At 34.6% G+C, this 18,437-nt stretch overlaps 2 protein-coding genes across 7 annotated transcripts in view; one reads left to right on the forward strand and one right to left on the reverse strand.

Moving 5' to 3' along the window:
* Positions 1–266: 266 nt before the first annotated feature.
* On the reverse strand, positions 267–17,186 carry ERH (ERH mRNA splicing and mitosis factor). Of its 4 annotated transcripts, none has more exons than XM_074290483.1 (5): positions 16,950–17,163; positions 12,038–12,093; positions 9,974–10,061; positions 7,406–7,526; positions 267–1,528 (listed from the first exon to the last, which is right to left on the reverse strand). In XM_074290483.1, exons 2-5 carry the CDS (start codon positions 12,041–12,043, stop codon positions 1,426–1,428), a joined length of 318 nt encoding a protein of 105 aa, XP_074146584.1. In that variant the 5' UTR covers positions 12,044–12,093; positions 16,950–17,163; the 3' UTR covers positions 267–1,425. The 4 variants fall into 4 exon arrangements, with proteins under 4 accessions (XP_074146584.1, XP_074146585.1, XP_074146583.1 ...); XM_074290484.1 differs by lacking the exon at positions 16,950–17,163 and adding an exon at positions 16,487–16,705; XM_074290482.1 differs by lacking the exon at positions 12,038–12,093 and having other exon boundaries at positions 16,950–17,186.
* The window catches only part of SLC39A9 (solute carrier family 39 member 9), a 36,361-nt gene continuing 34,993 nt past the window's right edge, over positions 17,070–18,437 (forward strand). For 2 of the 3 annotated variants that reach the window (XM_074290479.1, XM_074290480.1), the window contains exon 1: positions 17,201–18,121. In XM_074290479.1, the coding sequence (XP_074146580.1) occupies positions 18,026–18,121 (96 nt within the window). In that variant the 5' untranslated portion in view covers positions 17,201–18,025. Of the gene's footprint in view, positions 17,178–17,200; positions 18,122–18,437 lie in introns of those variants that run through there. The other variant, XM_074290481.1, reaches the window with a different exon arrangement.

Genomic DNA, 18,437 nt, shown 5'->3' on the forward strand with positions numbered 1-18,437 from the left:
CACCCTTCCTCAAATGTCAAGAGCAAAACTAGGAGGGATGTATTTTCTAGACTCTTTCCCTTCCCACCTCAGCCCACTCAGGGAGTTTGAGCAAGTCAAAACAATGGCCCACATTTTTGATAATGAGATGGAGTCTATTTAAAGTCTTCAACAGACAACTAAAGTAGTTGTCATTGTTTCTTTCTGGTCTAGACTAGAAGACAGAAGGGAAGACCTTATCACACCTGGAAAGTTGACAAACTGGAAGTGTAGCATAATAGCATTAATTTTCAGATAAAATTATTTTTATTTGGTTATATTTGTTGAAAGGGAAGGTTCCTATTTGGCAAGGAAGTTAGTGGGTTGTGATAAATGTAAAAAAAAAAAAAAAAAAAAAAAAAAAAAAGAACATTCACTAGTTATCAAATCATTTGGTCTTTATAACACATAAAACTTTATATTAAAATGTAAAAAGTATTTTCAGCTGGATCACCAGGCTATAGTTTGTCGACTCCTGACTTACTACTAAGATTCTGTTAGCTGCCAATCTTGTAGTGACCTTATTTGCCACTTGATTATGATTAAAGTCAAAATAATGTTGCAGATTTAAAGAAAGTCTCCCTAATTTCTAAAGCTTGGAAAGAGAACTAGGAACATGTGATTATTAGGAAAATGATAAATTTATCACTTATTCTTTTAATTGCTAGCTGCTCGTCTCATTTTCTATATAGTAATAGGTAATTAGTACTGAAATACTGAAAGCTCTAAGTGTAGCCACGAAATTAATTCATTAACAAGAATACTTGAACAAATTAGATGAATAAAAAATATAGATTGGTTTTTGATGTATAATGGTAACTTCACTAGGGAACAAATTCAGAGCAGTATTTGAAAACCTGTGAACTATATATTTGGCACTAACTATGCCAATGAAATGAGATACACTTCTTGCATGATATAACCTAACCAAGACATACAGTTCAGTCAATGTGCAATTTTTCCTTTTGCCACAAAAATTGTTTTACAGGAACATATGCTCATAGACAAAAAATGAATCCAGAGAAAGCTTAACTAAAGAGCATTTATTGTATTTTCTACTAAGCCTTTGAGTTTTGAGGACGTAACTAAATTTTGGAAAACCTTCACACAGAAGGGTATAAGTACAATGAACATTATGAAGCAGATATGAACAGCTGGGAAGAACTGTAACCAAGTGCTAACTGAGTGAAGACAAATTTTTAGCTACTTTTTAGTAAAAAAGAAAAAGAAAGTAGGGAGGGACAGGGGCTTCAGATTGAACAAGACAAAAATCTAATACATTCAGCCTTGGCCAGATTGTAACAAAATGGAAAGAGGACTTCTATAATACAAAGCTCTCACTACAGCACGCTGTACACACCTGTTTTCCAAGCCCTCCCCACATCCCCCCCAAGGCTGCCACTTGGATTATTTGCCGGCTTGTTGGGCCTGCCGACGGAGAAGCACGTAGATCTTCTCTTTGATCCAATCTTTGTTATAGGGCTGGTATGTCTGAGTGTCCGCTCGGTACCTGAAAATGCAAAAAGCAGGGATTATTGTTACTCTCTCCCAATAAAAATAAAGTCATCGAATCGACTGATAGAAGCCAGCAGAGATGTAACTAATAGTGAAACTGAATAATGAAAATGCTGATTTTAGCATCTGCCTTGAAAAAAAATTTTTTTAATTCAAGAACTTATTAAAACAACAACAAAACTCTTATGGAAATACAAATAAAAACAAATGAGGTATCACTCCACACCTATTAGAGTAGCTAATAAGCCAGAAAAGGAAAATAGTAAATGTTGGAGGAGATATGGGAAAAATGTGGGATACTAATGCATTTTTGGTGGAATTGTGAATTGATTCAATCATTCTGTAGACAAATCTGAAATTATGTCCAAAAGGCTGTAAAACTGCCCTTTGATCCAGCAATACCACTATTAGGTCTGAATCCCAAAGAGAGAAAAAACAAAAAAAAAATTTTACACAGTAATTATGGTACTATATAGTACCATAGGAATATAAATTGTGAATAATTTAGCTATTCCCAGCAATGCAATGACCCAATTTAATTTGAAAGGATTTATGAAAAATGCTATCCATCTCCAGTGAAAGAACTAATGAAGAATGAATGCAGATGAAAGCATACATTTTTTATTTCCTTGCTTGGGCTTTTTGATATGTGTTTTCTTACAACATAGACTAATATAGAAACATATTTTGCATGACTGCAGATATATAACAACCTACATTAAATTGTTTTGTCGTCTTAATGGAAGGGAAAGCAGGGTAGGAAAGAATTAAGAACTCAAAAATTTTTTTTAAATGTTAAAAAATTATTTTTACATGTCACTGAGGGGGGAAAATATTAAAATTAAAAAGATCATAAAAAGGAAAAAATGTTAGGGATAAGGACTATCATTAGTAGCAATGTCCCAACTCATAGTCAAGAGGGTTATTAAAACTTGAAGTGCCAACTTAGAGCTTTGAAAGTCTCCAAGAAAAGGGAGAAACATTTAAGTTGACCAAAAGTGAAACAGCTTATATTAACACTCACAAAATGAAAAATAGTTATAAGGTAATTAGGAATTATCCATGAATGTAATGAAGAATGAGCATTTCATAAGCACTGTGCACCATCTGGTGGGAATATGATGAATATGCAGAATAAGTAGTTCGCCTTATCCAGTGAAATTCATCTTTAACCTTTCAATTTCTTTGTTTCTTTCAAAAAATCTACTTTTCATACTATTTCCCATCAAGGGAACAAATGACAATTTTATGAACCCAATCAGTCACATTTTAGGAAAGGAAATATTGAAAGCAGAGACACAAACTCCTTAAGGACAGGGACTTTAAATCTATCCAAAAATTACACAGCAATACATTTTCTCATTTCCTCCTATCTTCCCTCCACTTCTAATCTATATCACCCTGCACAAATCAGATTCTCCTCCTGTTGCTCTGACTTCTCTTCTTTTCCATGTAAATGTCATCTGTCCAAAACTGAGCTCCTTTCTTCTGACCTTTTAAAATTATTAATGCCATCTTTCTTTCACTCAACCCTGAAACTCTGAAGTCACTTTTATTTAATTCCTTTCTCTCTTGCTTTCAAAATGCAACCAGCTAACAATATTGTGCAATTTCCATAATCTTTTATCTATCACCATCTCAAAATCACCACCTTTATTATATATTCCCTAAACCTTCCTATCTTAATCTCTCACTATTCTAAATTTCCTCATATGTTCAAATATTTAGGTACCCACAAGGAAACACCCGGCTTTTGAATCCCAGGACACTGCAAAATGAAAAAGAGTTTACCTTCAAGAAGCATACATTCTACTATAAAAGGTGAGTCTGTGAGGTAGGAAATGTGTCTATCACTCTCTACTTATAATTACTGCTCCAGAGAAAGTTAACTTGAATTAGTTGAGATATAAGCATTTGAAGGCAGTGGATAGCACATTAGTCCTGAAGTTGAAGACCTGAGTTCAAATCTGGCTTCATACACTTAATGGCAAATCTGGCCCTTAAGACACTTTGTGATCTTGAGGCAAGTTACTTAACCCTGAGCGCTTTAAAAAATTAAGGGGAAAAAAAAAAAAAAAAAGACAAGTTATTTAGTGAATCTTTATTTAACTAAGCATTACTCAACTTTGGTAATGCTCAAAGAGACCTATATAAAACTAAATATCAACCACAAGTACACATCTTTTTCTTCACCCTGTCAGCCTCCCTCCTGTATTGGGTCCAATTTTCCTTACAGTAGCCTAAGGAATATTCCTTTGCAAAATATCGTTTCCAGTCCATCAATATGTACTGCTTTAGCTTTCTGAACTACATGGAGTCCTCAGCAGGTGTTCTTAAAATTAAGACTGCCTATAGTTATGGTAGTTTTTAATCAGTTAGCATGTGTGTGCTTATCTATTGTCCTTGATATAAGGCTTCTCTGAAAATCCCTGTGACCTACCCCTAACACAAGAAATATATAATTAAGTCATAGTTGCATCAATATCCTAGGCATCTACTAAATAATTAATACATCATTCTCTAAACATGCCCTTTCTCTCATTTCCTTGTTTCATCATACAGTTTCTTCCAACTTAATTGCCTTTCCCTTATCCATATACTTTCCAAAAAGGACTGATGATAATACTTCTGTCCTTTAAGGCCTCACTCAAACATCATTTTTTTTCATGAAGTATTTTCAAATCTACATCAACCTTTTAAATTTCTTACTCTACAGTAGAGGTCGTCTTACTCATTTTTGCACCTCACAAAGCCCCTAGCACAGTATCTTGCAGCATAATATTTTCAACTAGATACTCAGCATGAAATTTCATCTGTATAAAAAAGGGGAGACAACTTTAAAAGTGTCACAATTAAATGTATTAACAATTCTCTTAGAGGGTTTGAACCAAAAGTGCATTCTAAAATAAAGATAACTACTCTCATCCCAAACCTAAAAATCTCTATTAGCGCACACACATAAGACATTGCTTTTGGGGGGGGGGAACACCCCCAAAGGTAGGTAATATGTTAATTAATATGTTAATATTAATATTAATAATATTAATAATTAATATTAATAATTAATATGTTAAGGCAGGTAATATGTTGATTAATGAATTAAATCGACCTTGAAAAAAAATCAAATAAATGGAATATTACTGTCCTACAAAAAATGATGAACAAGCTGATTTCAGAAAGGCCTAAAAAGATTTACATGAACTGAAGCTGAGTGAGGCAAGCAGAATCAAGAAAAACATTGTAAACATCAATAGCAGGATTGTGAGATCAATTATGACAGACTTGATTCCTCTCATAGTTCAGTGATCCAAACAATCCCCCTAAACTTTGGATGAAAAAAGCCATGCACTTCTAAAGACAGAACTATAGATCTGTAATACACACTATGTTCACCTTCCCCACCCCTGCATTTTCCTCCTTTTATTCTGATTTTTGTCTCTCTACATGATTCATATGGAAATATGTAAGAATATACATGAATACACACACACACACACACACACACACACACACACACACACATTTACAATTTACAAAACTGGGGGGGAGGGGGAGAATCAGACTAACCAAAGAGTGAGCTGATAACTAGCACATAAATTTAAAAAATATTCATAGCTAGATTTCCACTTTATTGGGCAAATTTTTAATTTTCTTGTTTTTGTTTATTACAAGGAGAGGTTTTGAGAGTCTGATTATTAGAAATTTCACATGTGCATATATACATGCATGCATTAATCTATACAAATACATACAAATAAATCTTTTAAAAAATAAAAGAAAAATGTTAAAATATTTGAATATACTTTGAGTGGACGAGAAAGAATTTTCTAACAATCTGATAGACTTGAATCCAGACTGTATAATCTAAAAAGAAAATAAACATTACAGTCTGTTGTTCTGAAAAAATCCCTATCCTATAATCTATATACAACAATCATAGAGAAGTGAGTCAAATGACTGTGATCCTAGGATATAAACAAGCCTTAAAAGAACTGAAAACTACAAATAATCACATGCAAAAATTGCTCCTAATCATAAGTGAAATGCAATTCAAAGCAACTCGTGAGGCTTTCACTTCATATTTAGCAAATTAGCAAAGATAACAAAAATAAGAACAGTCAATGTTGGAGGGGTTGTATAAAGAGAGGCATGGTAATGAATTATTAATGGAGTTGTCAGTTTATCTGGTTATTGTGAATATCAGCTAAAGACAGTAAGGAAAAATCCATGTCCTTTTGACTTCAACATCCCATTGGTAGGTATTACCTAGATTTTATAGGATTGAAAATATAGTGGGTACTAATGAAATTGCTGCAGTAGGTTTAGACAACTTTTTCAAGAAATTTAAAAACAAAGAGAAGAATGAAATAGGGTGTTAGATAATGAAAAAAGGACCAAGAATTTGGAAGACATGACTATAAGCAGATGGAAAGAGAATAGTAGAAAGGGAGATGGAAAAGAAAACAAAAGGGAACAGGATCAAGGATACAGATAAGAATACAAATGAAGAGTAATGATATGCCAGAGGGAAAGGAGAAAAAATAGATGTTGTTGAAATGTTCTGAGGAACTGAGATGGGCTGAGGACATTCACTTGAATAACTATAAATTTACAATTTATGTATGGGTAACAAGGTAGTGTGAAGTATAGACAATCAGTCATCCTCCAGCTGTTACTTATGTGTCATTAACCAATCCCCAGTTTCCTCATTTGTAAAATGGGGTACTCATACTACTGGATCAAGTTATGAGGAGAAAAGTTCTTTTCAAAATACTATGTATATATGAATTATTATTGGGGGGCAAAATGACAAAAATGTTTGAAGAATTGTGAGGAACAAAACAGGGAACTAATAAACAGAGTAGACTGTTAACACACTGCTAGGCCAGAAGATCAGTCTTCACATTAGATGTTAGACAAAAATGTATATAAAAAAGCCTGCTAAAGCTCGTATCACATAAATTCCAACCTGCTCTTATGCATTTTTTGTTTAAAATTTTTATTTAAAAGTTTTGAGTTCTAAATTCTATCTTTTCCCCCCTCACTCCTCTTATCTCCCTGATAAGTAATCATACAAGTTATTACATGTTCAATTATGTAAAACATTACCATTATTAATCTTGTACAAGAAGATTCAAATAAAAGGGAGGAAAAAAGAAACAGTGAAAAATAATATGAACCAGGCTAGTAAGTTCTTACTCTGGAGGCAGATAGTATGTTTCATTAATCTTTTGGGATTGTCTTGGATCTTTGTATTGCTGAGAATAGGTAAGTCATTCAAGTTCTTCACTTTGTTCATATAAGTCTTTCCAAGTTTTTCTGAGATCCTCCTTGTCCTTTTTTATAGTACAATAATGTTCTATTACAATGATATATCACAGCTTGTTTAGCCATTCCCCAATTGATGTACATGAATTCAATTTCCAATTCTTAGCTACACCATAAATAAGAGCTGCTATAAATATTTTTTTTTTGTACAAATAGGTCCTTTCCTTTTAATGAATGTTTTTTTGGTGGCATTACTGGATCAAAGGGTATGCATTTGATCTATTATTTAATTACATGGTATTAAAAAATAACATAATTTTTATCAACAGCAACCCCAGAACAAAAACTCTGATATACAGCCCAAAATGGGGAGAATGTTAAATTTTAATGTGTTCTTTCTGAATACTCATTTATTGGGCAAATCTTTAGAAACTTTCAGTGCCTCTAATTCTAAAATATAAAATGGGATGCCCATTCTTACTTAAATGGCAGACAGATAATGCACAGAATTACAGTCTTAAATTGAATCAGTGAGTGAGTGGGAAAAGGGAAAACTAGAAAAAAAGAATAAAAATTTTTATTTACAATGGCAGATGATACTTACACAAGGCAGCTAAGGTCTGCCAGATCATCAATGAAATCAAACAACTGACTGATATCATATGTGATGGAGGGGCTGTTGGGATTCATTCTCTTCAGATGCTCTTCATACATTTTACAAACTCCTAGAAAGAGAGAAACAAGATCTTATACAAATTTCACTATTTGAGCTGTAAATGTCAAGTTTAAAAAGACCTAAGATATTTTGACTTTATTTTGATTGGTATTAGGTTTATTGCCGTTCTCCCACTTTTAAATGAAACTTACTTTTATGAATTAATTACAATGATATTAACTGTTCAATGTCTTTATTTACCACAGAGAGGTCAAAGCATAGGGCTTAAGTAAAGGGATTCATGATTCAGCAGATCAAACAGCCTGAAATGTTAGTTTTATTCTCTCATGTCATAATCAATTGTACTGCTAAAATGAACATATATTGTTTGACCCAGAAGTATCACAGATAGGTCCATATCCCAAGGAGATCAGAGATGGCAGAAGGAAAGGTCATATGTGCAAATATATACACATAACCCCAGAACTACTTGTAATGGGGGGAAAAAAAAGAAAGAAATAATTTGTCTATTGAATGAACAAATTGTGGTATATGAATGTATTGTTGGGTTATAAAAATTATTAATTTCTCAAAGAGAGGACTCGGAGAAATATGGAAAAGCTTATGTGAATTGACTGGAGACTAAAGGCAGAAGTGGGAGAACAAATTATAACCACAATAAGGTAAGGAAAATATCAAAAGACTTCAAAATTTTGATCAATATAGTGTCAAATTTTGACTTTTGAGAAACAAAGATAAAGTAAGCCTTTTACCTCTCAGTAGAAGAGACAGACTACAGGTGTGAACTGAAATACATTTTCAGACATGACCAATATGTTTTGTTTTGTTTAACTACATTCAATAAAAGGAAAGTTCTACTGCAGAATTGGGTACATGGAATGTCACTGGAAAGGGATGAAAACATAAGAAATAAATATTAATAAATCACTTAATAGGGGGAAAAATACATCTGTTATTTACTAAGTATGGAACCCCTCTGAGTCTCAGTTTCTAATCTAAAAAATTAAAGATAACAGCTAACTCTACTATATGCCTCACAGGGTTGTTATTAGTGTCAAGTGAAATAATACATCTATGTAAACTAGTTTGCAACTAACTTTAAAGTATGATGCAAACATCAGCTATTGTACTATCTCAGCAAATAAAATATAGTGTGCTGGACAGGTTGTCTTGCTTTTAAAAGATAATGAAAATTTAAAACTTCAGAAAGCAATTCATGGCCATCAAAGTAAGCTCAAATCAATTAGCAGAATAAAGGGAATCATCCCCACAATAGGAAGAATAAGGCTGTTCCCCCCTACACACACACACACACACACACACACACACACACACACACACACACACACACACACACACACACACACACTCCTAACTTCTTGTTTAGTGTAATAAAACAAACTCATTAACAACTCCTGGGGATACAAATACAAAAAGAACTTACCCCAAAGTTGCTTATTTTCTACTGAATGAATTTAACACTTGGCAATTTGGAAAAGTATGTCATATTCTTATTCCCTTAGACAGGTGTTAAGTTTAATTATGCTTAATATGTTTATGATTATCAAGTTAATGAAGGCATCAGCAAACAATATGCTGCAAAGAGGTGGCTAATTTATCAACTCCCATTATAATGCAACTTGGATAAATCATTCAACTAACAGCTTGCCAAAAGACAAAGTTATGACTATCAAAAGACTCTCAGAATGCAAAACATTCAATCTACTATTTTAGAAAGTAAAATACTTCTCTGATGCCTTTTCATGACATGATGACTCTAGGTTCTTGAAGGCTATATCAATAGAACATAAGCTCTTAATAGTTCCATCAAACTATAATACTTACTTCATGTATGGGCCAGACTGACTATAACCAAAAACAAAAAAAACCTCAAAGGCTCATTGATAAGCTAGTCATAGGGTGGTATGACTCATAAAGACCACTACTACTAAGTCAAAGAGTGGTTGTGATTTGCTAGTTAAGGGATTCATATCAATGAATCCACAGATCTTTATTAGAATAATGAATTATTAAATCCAATAATGCTAATCACTGAAGGCTTTCTTTAAAAAAAAAAAAACTTCTTTAAAAAACTATAATGTATGCAAAGTTTATCCAGGTGAAAAAATATTGGAGTAATCAAGACAACACAATTGAGGAGCTGCAATGAGGATCACAAACTTTACAAATACAATTCGTAAGTGGAGAACATTATATACAAGGTCATAATTTTTTTTTAAATATGTTCACTAGTTTTTCTGATACCCTCCCCCTTCCTTTCTTCTTTGTAATGTAAAAAATAAAATAAATTCTTTTATAAAGGTGATTCTTTGAAAGGATGGAATATGTGGAGTGTAAAACCAAAAGACTTCAATAACAATATTTTAAAAAGAAATCCAGTCTCATAACTTTTCATCCTGTATGTATGTGTATATAAATATATTTTAAAAGTAATTTTTACAGGGGAAGAAACTCTCTCAACTAGTGCTAACTTACCTTCCATACATTCATTCACTGACTCATAATCAGCATAAGTTCGGCCTTCAGGCCTCTTGGTAGGTTGTACCAACAAAATAGTATGAGACTGCAGAAAAAAAAAAGGGCAAATTCAATATAGTTTCTTAGCAAAATTTGAATAAAGTATAATCTGAAACGCATGTTCAAGTTTAAAACTGTTATAAACACATTAAGGAGTGTTATTAGTTAATTTCCTGTATATGCAACTGCATATAATTTAAAATTTAGGCACTTCATATTGAAGTTCCATGAGACCATTACTTGGCAAAAAAAAAAGTAACCAATCATTTCTTGAAATTAGATTTTGTATTCTGAAGCTAAATCTTGTTATTCTTCTCTCCCAAAGAATTATCTTACATATTTTTTCCTTTTTGTTTTCTTGTCACCACCTTAACCCAAGTCATAGTCAATCTCCCAGCAAGTTACAAAAGACTAACAACTCTGTACCTACAATTTCTCACAGCTCCCTATCCATCTTACACAGACTGACATTTTAGGAAGCTTAACTATTACTTCTTATGCCTCCTTAAGCACAAAAACCTTCAGTGGCTCCCTATGGTCTACAGCAGGAGTTAAGAAATCATGTTTTGCTTACTTGTAAGCTAAGAAGGACTTTTACATTTTAAATATAATTTTAACATTTTAAAATGTGAAAATTCTCAACTTGAGGGTTCTACAAAAACAACCCTAAAATTGGTCAGAATTCTTTCATGTAACCTTCAAAGCCCTCTGTAGTCAAGCATCAGCCTATTTTTTTTTAAATCTTACCTCATACTACAGCCTAATAGTTCTTAAAATGTGGGTCACATGAATGTGTAGACTGTGAAATTATATGTAAAGGTTTGATTTGTATACCTATACACTCAGGGTTGTGTAAAAATTTCTTGGGCAAAAAGGGGTTGTGAGTGGACAAAGTTTAAAAGAAGCCCTGATCTACATATCATTCATTCTGGTATTAGCTATTTGCATATCATACTCTGCCTAACGGATCATGTTCTCTGAGGCCAGGAACCATATTTTCTTTTCTATGTCCCACATATCTTTGGTAAAGCACTTTGCTACCCAAGGGAGATATTTTATTGATCAATTGGTTATTAATCCCTATAACCATCTTTCCCTTCCAACTTATTTTGAAGAGAAAGGTTAGTTTTTATTTAGGTGCTTGAAGTGCAGTTGGGTAGTTTGACACAAAGAAATTTCCCTATCTAAAATGAACTTTTCATAAATCAGATGTTTTATTGAAGAGTACTGGCAGAATGATATAGTGACTAGAAAGCCTGTCTCAGAGCCAAGACCTGGATTCAAATTTAGCTTCTGACAGATACTAGCTATGTTACTCAGACAAGTGTTTTAACTCCTCGGTCTCCTATCCTAATGTAAGACTATAAATTGTAGAACATTTGAACTGTATTGGTAGAAAGATCTTTCTTACCAGGAGTTAAGAACAGTCACCACCAGCAGCATAGATTTAGGTAGTCTATTCTATTAATCTAATTTTTAACCAGGAACCAATGGTTCTGATGATCATTGTTTTATAACACAGTTTGAGGTGTGGAAGTGCAACCTCCCCAACTTTTTTATTATCACTTTGGTCATTTTCCTTGAAATTCTAGACCTTTTTCTTTACATGAACTTTATTCCTTTGATTGTTCTATAAATTAACTCTGGCAATAAGATTGGTATAGCAATAAATCTGAATTTTAATATTGACATGGTCCCAAAATGAACAATACCTATTCTTCAATTATTAAGTGTTCCGTTATTTCTATAGTGTTTACTAATTATGCTTATGTCTTCAGTGTTTTGATAAGATTAGCCCTCCCAGATATATTCTGTATTTTTGTAATTATTTTGAATGGAACTTCTCTATCATTTCCTTATGTTTTTTTTTTTATTACAACAAAATAATGATGACCTGTGGATTTATATCTTGCTCCTTTACTAAAGCTAATATTTGACTTAGGGTAATTCCTTTTACTGATACTGAGGTTCACTTAAAAAAAAAAATCTTAGCTTTACTGACATCTTTTGTTTTTACATCACCTTCATTTCCAAATGTAAATCGCTCCCTCCGTTACTCAACAAGTCATCCCTTGTAACTAAGATTTAAAAAAAAATTAAATTAAAAAGCAGTCCAGAAAAACTACCAAAACATTAACTATGCAATATTCCACAACCATAGTTCCCCACCTCTCAAAAGAGGGAAATAAGTACATTTCTCAACTCTCAAGGACCAATCTTGATAATTATAATTATGTGGTACTTAGATTTTTTCTTTCCCCTTTCATTTTACATTTTAAGTAATTTAACTGATACAACACTAAACCTACAAGTTAATGTAAGCAGTATAATTTTTTTTCTTATATCGTTACAATCCAACTATAAGCAACAAAAAGCTTTCCAATTATTTAAATCATCCTTTTATTTCTCTTCAATGAACTCTAAATCCTAAGGATGTCTGAGTAAAACGACTCCTGGACTTTGTAATTTCAAATTGCTTTTGTTTTTCTACCATTTCTTCCTAGATTTTGTTACTGCACTACAGAAATATTAATTTATGTGTGAATTTCATTTTCAGCCTTCTACATTATCTCCCTTAGTTTCTTTGTTGACTATGCTTTCCTAAGCAATCATCATGTCATCTACTTATACATATAATTTTGCTCCTTCACTGACACTGCTTATAACTTCAGATTCTTTTTCATGTCTTAGAAAATTTTGAGAACTGTGTCAACAACAGAGAGGACGACAGGACAGCTTTGCATTAACCCTAGGTCATAGTGAGAAGGTGTCTCTTCATTTCAAATCATGCTCTAGTTTTTGGCTTATGTAAATTTCTAACATATTAAAAAATGGGTCTTTTCTGCTTAAGCTTATAAAAGTTTTTGGCATTTGTGTTTTCAAGAGGATTATTCTGCATTTTTTCAGATTAACTGCTTTCTTAATTTTGAACCATACTCACACCATGGCATAAATCCATGATTACCAGCAAATAATTTTTTGAGGCTTTCCTCAAGATTTTATTTAAACTTTTTGCTTAAACTGGTAACAATGGCAGTAATTATCTTTCCTTGCTTTATTCCTCTCTGGTTTAATTATTAAAATCAACATCTCATAAAGGTAAGCTAGTAAAAAGATAAAAACAAACTATTTGGAGAAACAAACCCTATTTCACAAGAAATACAGAAATAAATTAGCAAAAAAAAAAAAAAAAAAAAAAAAAAAAAGAGTTTAGATGAGCATATCTAACACAATATACCAAAACTAAGTTCCAAATGGATTGTAGCTTAAAGAATAAAAATATAAAAGGTCACCTTATTTTAAAAAATGGAAGAGGATAGAAGTCAACACACCTTTCACAATCATAACTAGGGGGGGAAATCTTACGCAAGAAATAGATATAATAAGAAACAATTTCAATTACATGAAATAAAAGTTTTTTCCATCAACAAAATCAGTGAAACTACAATATAGTAAATTTGATTAGAAGATTAAAATCAAAATGCATTCCCCAGGAGAAAACTGTTTTAAATATATGAACAAACAATTCTCAAAAAAGAACTTGCAAGCTATTAAGAACCAAACTACTAATAATTAAAAGATAAATCAAAACAACTTTTAGGTTTTATCTCATATCCAGCAAACTGCCAAGGATGACAATTAACAGACATACTTCATTTTGGAAGGACTATGGGATGACAGACACACTAACATTGTTGATAGAGCTACCATGGAAAATATTTTTTAATTATGTGAAAAGTGATTAAATTATTCATATCCTTTGGCCTATAATAATTAAACTAAGAACTGATGAACAGTGACATATAACCAGGAAAATGCAATGATTACAAAAACCAAAATAATAAAATGAAATTCTACTCTATATAATTATAATTATTAATCCTTGGTCCTGAAGAAGAGGAATAGAAAGGGTACTATGGATGCGAAATATTACATACACTATAACAGCAGTTCTCAAATTTTACACTGTTGAAAAGTGAGAATAATCTATGTTTAATAATATTTACCATATGAAAAACAAAAACTGATGAATTTTAAAGTATTCATTTAATTCATTAAAAAAAAAAAAAAAACAAATTTATTACATGCTAATAATCTGTTTTTAAGAAAAAATTCCTAACGTCCCAAAATAACAATAACAACAAAAAAAATATTAAGGATAATGTAATTATTTTATATATTTTTGCAAATCTCTTTGATGTCTGGTTAAATAGAATTCATACATTTGAGACATGTTGTCTGACATGAATTAAGCTAAGAAAAACCAGCCTCACACAGATAGGTAAATGAAAAAAAGGAAACGCATTTTAAAAAGGAAATAAAATCTTAACATTATTATAATAAGTGTAACCTCTTGGTTCCCCTAAAAAGGTGTCTCCTGGGAAGTTCCATGAACCAAAGCTTAATAAGTGCTGCAGTATAAAATATTGTCAATGTGTATTGTTTTGCTTAACTTCCCCCCGTCTTTTGTTATATGAAGGAAATGTCAATATGGGAGGGGGATGATTAACAAATAAAAAATATCAATAAAAAGAACATGTGCATATGGATTTGTCCCAAACATTAAATATGATAATTAGTACCATCACACTGAACATAGGTTGAAATAGTGCTAATGACTTGCTGTAAATAAGAGGCTAAATTAATATTTTTTCTTTCAGTTCTCTTGGCATTCAATACATTTCATAATATTACTGCAATTTATTTTTTCACCCTCCTTTCTCAGTGCTCCCTTTATTTTTGATAAAAAAAGCTTATTCCCCATACACTGGATATGTTCTCTGCCATTCTTCCTACCTATACATCTTTTCTTATCAAAATATTCCCTTTCATTCAACAATCAGGATCAAATGCCAACTCCATGAAATCATGTTTGATAGCCAGCCCCCAAATAGTTTTGAGACCTGCACTGTTTGTAGTAATTATCACTGTCTAGCTTATGATTTAAACAAATTTTACTACTTCTTGCTTATATAGGCTCAAAAAACCATTTATTGGTATATTCAACTCTAAATCCCTCATGGAACTTAATTTGTCTGAATATATTTAACAGATAAGTAGTACAATTTTGCTATTTTCAGAATAAAGATTATTATTTTTCTTTTTTGGTATCATAAGATACTACTAACTTTTAAAAATTTCACTTTCTTCATACTAGAACCATTTGAGAACTTTCTGGAGGTATTTCACTTTAAATCAAATTGCATTAGACTCAAATCTAGCTGTATTCCTTTTATTGGCCAAATGCATTGTCCAGCATTCCTTATGAACATTTTTGAGTTTTAACCAACAAAAAGCTGCATTTTCCCCCTTTTTTATTATGCAATACAGTAAAAGCTATGCTAATGTCAAAGCTGAGAAAACTAATAGCTACCTCAGTAAAACCATTTAGGAAAATCTTTCATTTTCACTCTGAATGATGCTCCCAACATCTACAAGTCGGATTAATTTTAATTCAATCAGGCATTGCTAGTTCATTTTTCCACCTTCCCTTCTAAAATATAACACTGAACATTATCACTTGATTACTAACAAGCAAGCATCTAGGCTGGAATACAGCGCAGTTCCCAATTTCCGTAAGCCTTCAAGAGTGCCAGGCAGATAAGAGTAGTAGCTTTTGGAATGGTTACAGAATACCTTAGTAGTTTAGGCCATCGAATAAAGACTCAAAATTCTTTAAAAAATATTGTTCAACCTAGTTATGAATCCCCCCCCCCCAGAACAAAGCTAATTAGATTTTGCTACCAATTTCCATATTCTAATCAGACTAAATGACTCCAATGGACATGTCAGAAATAAGGGACCCCTTCATTTTTAAAAGTTTATACTATTACTATACTATTAACACAACAATAAGTGAGAAATATTAAAAAAGATTTCACAAAGATGTAAATATTTTCCAGTGCTGAGATATTGTTTTAACTCAGCAAAGATTTAATAAACTGCCATTTTAAGATGCTAAACATAGGCTTAATTCGCACTTGTATATACCAAGATCCTCCGAATCTTAAAACTCAAGGGATAAAGAATAAAAGGCTCTTATTTAACATCTAACAAAAATAAGCTCACGTGATTTGTAAACTCTTAAATTATACATTTCTTTAGATAGTTAACACTGATTGGGAAAGGCCCAGGTATAATATATAAAAGAGGGTGACTTTAGCCTGTGAAGAGGAAAAAAATAAAGAGCACTATCGAAGTGATGAATTAAATTAACACAAGAAAACAACAAAAAGAGCAGCAGCACTCATTCGTGAGGAGTGGCAACTCTAACTCCAAGGTCAGTTTAGTGACTTCCCTACAAAACACATGCATTACTTCTAACACCCTCGGCAGATTTTGGAGGGAAACATTCCGAGCTATTATAGCAGCCTCGGAGCCGGAGGGGGGGAGGGGGGGGCAGAAAAACAGGATCATCCCCATCATCCCCAAAGCCCGCCACCGCGGAGCGAGCCATTTCCGAGGCCTCACCTCGCTCCCCTGGGGCTGGAGCGTGCCCGCCTCGCACCTGGCAGCTACTGCTCTCGAGGCGGCCCACGTCAAGGAAGGGGATTCCGAGAATGGCCTCGAGCCAAGCGCGGGGCCGCTCTCCGGCGGGTGAGTAGCGAGGAGGGGGGTGGGGATGGTTCGCTCAGCCACAATGCGGGAACGGGGGTGCTGGGGACCAGTCCCCGAAGCCGGGGGAAGGGTGGAATCATAAGGGTTAGGGGAGCCTCCGGTTCGGCCCTTCCGGCCTAGGATTAGAATTTGGGGTCGGGGGCGGCCGCCGAGGCCTCTCTCACCATAGTGCTGAGCTCCGCCGCTGCCGCCGCCACAGCCACTGCACACGAGCTGAGCCGCAACACCGCTAACAGCCAATCCCCGCGAGAAGAGGCACCGGAAGTCGGCGCCGCCGCAACGCGAGAGCACCCCCTCGGAGACTAGAGACCCATACCTTCAAAGGAGTCGTTGACGCCTGACTGGCCATCTTTGGTGAGGGAGGAAAGACAGCTGAGGGACCTTTCGACTTCAAGGCAGATCTTGTTTTCTCCAGGACGCTGAATATTAGACTTCTATGATCAGACATCCATTCCAAGGGACCAGCTGCTCACGGAGCGACAGAGATCCAATCCCACAAGCCCAACTCAAAGATGGCGGCTGGCTGGGTCGAGGAGAACCAAAAGTAGGCTGTGTCTAGGAGAGGACGGTTGTGACCCGGAAACGACGTTTAGAAGAGGAGGGTGCGGGGGCGGGGAGGGAAATGCCGAGATCCGGAAGTAAATGTTTGGAGGAGGTGCCACTTGGCGGCAATGGCTGCAATGGCGGCGGAGGTGGAGGCTCCCGGCCGAGGCTGGGCAGCCAGGGGAGCCCCTGGGTATAGGCCAGAGACTGACTTCTGTACACGCATCTGCTGAATCCTCTTCCGAGGTTCCAGTTAGAGAACTGCGGCCTACGTTCCCCAGCCCTCTAGACACGGAAGAGAGTTGGCCGGTGCTGGTGGGCTGCTCTGGGCCCTAAGGGGGGAGGTCACTGGCGGCGTACTCAGGGGGCAGGAGCACTCGCTGAGCTGAGAGGTTTTCTTGCCTCCCCTTCTAAAGGCAGTGTATCCCCTCTCCACTACTGCCCCCATTCCAAACCCCCGCAATTTTAGAGCTTTCCGATTGAAGAAATCATCCCTCACGCAGCATCATTCCCTTTTTTTTGGCTTTTTCCCTGTGTAACAACGAATTGAACAACAGAGATCTTGTACTCTTGTCACTTGTGGATTAAAGGTTGTGGATAAGGCCACCAAAAACCCACTCTGGTACTCTTACCAGGAACCACTAATTTTCCCTAGAAGTAGACAAGGAAGAAGTAACTGACATAAACTTGCTATTGGTGGGAGACCTAAAGATCTAATCTGAGAAGTTGATGCCCGAAGTCTCTTCTTTTGAAGCCACGACAAGTGTTAAAGCACCTTTTGAAACCCCAAGGGGGGCGGGGGGAGGGATAGTAGTTTGATGTCCTTTGGGATAACTAAAGGACAAGAAAATGGATGATTTCATCTCCATTAGTCTTCTGTCGCTGGCTATGCTGGTAGGATGTTACGTGGCTGGAATCATTCCCTTGGCTGTTAATTTCTCCGAGGTAAGACATCTCAATAATCCCTTCGTTTTCAAGATAATTGGTGTACAATAGCATTGTGATGGACAGACTCCCTAAATGGTGTCTGAACCAAAGACTGATTGCTGGACAAACTTAAAAATGCCAGACGTGTTTAACACTAAACCTTCGGTACTCTCAAATCCCTAATAGTAGTGCAAAATTATCTCCAAGATACTTCTTAAAAGTGCTAATTGGTCTGATTCCAGTTAAAACCAGTGTGTTTCCTTGTCTTGGGGGGGGGGGGATGATTTTTGTGGGATTGTAGCTTTTCTCAACAATATTTCTGAATAGATCTCAG

The sequence above is a fragment of the Sminthopsis crassicaudata genome, chromosome 2 (genome assembly GCF_048593235.1).
Source record: "Sminthopsis crassicaudata isolate SCR6 chromosome 2, ASM4859323v1, whole genome shotgun sequence".
Classification (NCBI taxonomy): domain Eukaryota; kingdom Metazoa; phylum Chordata; class Mammalia; order Dasyuromorphia; family Dasyuridae; genus Sminthopsis; species Sminthopsis crassicaudata.

What these genes read in the sequence shown, in the direction of transcription:
- ERH (XM_074290482.1), bottom strand. Translation starts at nt 17,081, where the DNA reads ATGTCTGATCATAGAAGTCTAATATTCAGCGTCCTGGAGAAAACAAGA. An exon ending in AGTGAATGAATGTATGGAAG is followed by an intron (nt 7,527 to 9,973) that starts GTAAGTTAGCAC and finishes CTCTCTTTCTAG; the next exon opens with GAGTTTGTAAAATGTATGAA. An exon ending in GCAGACCTTAGCTGCCTTGT is followed by an intron (nt 1,529 to 7,405) that starts GTAAGTATCATC and finishes TTGCATTTTCAG; the next exon opens with GTACCGAGCGGACACTCAGA.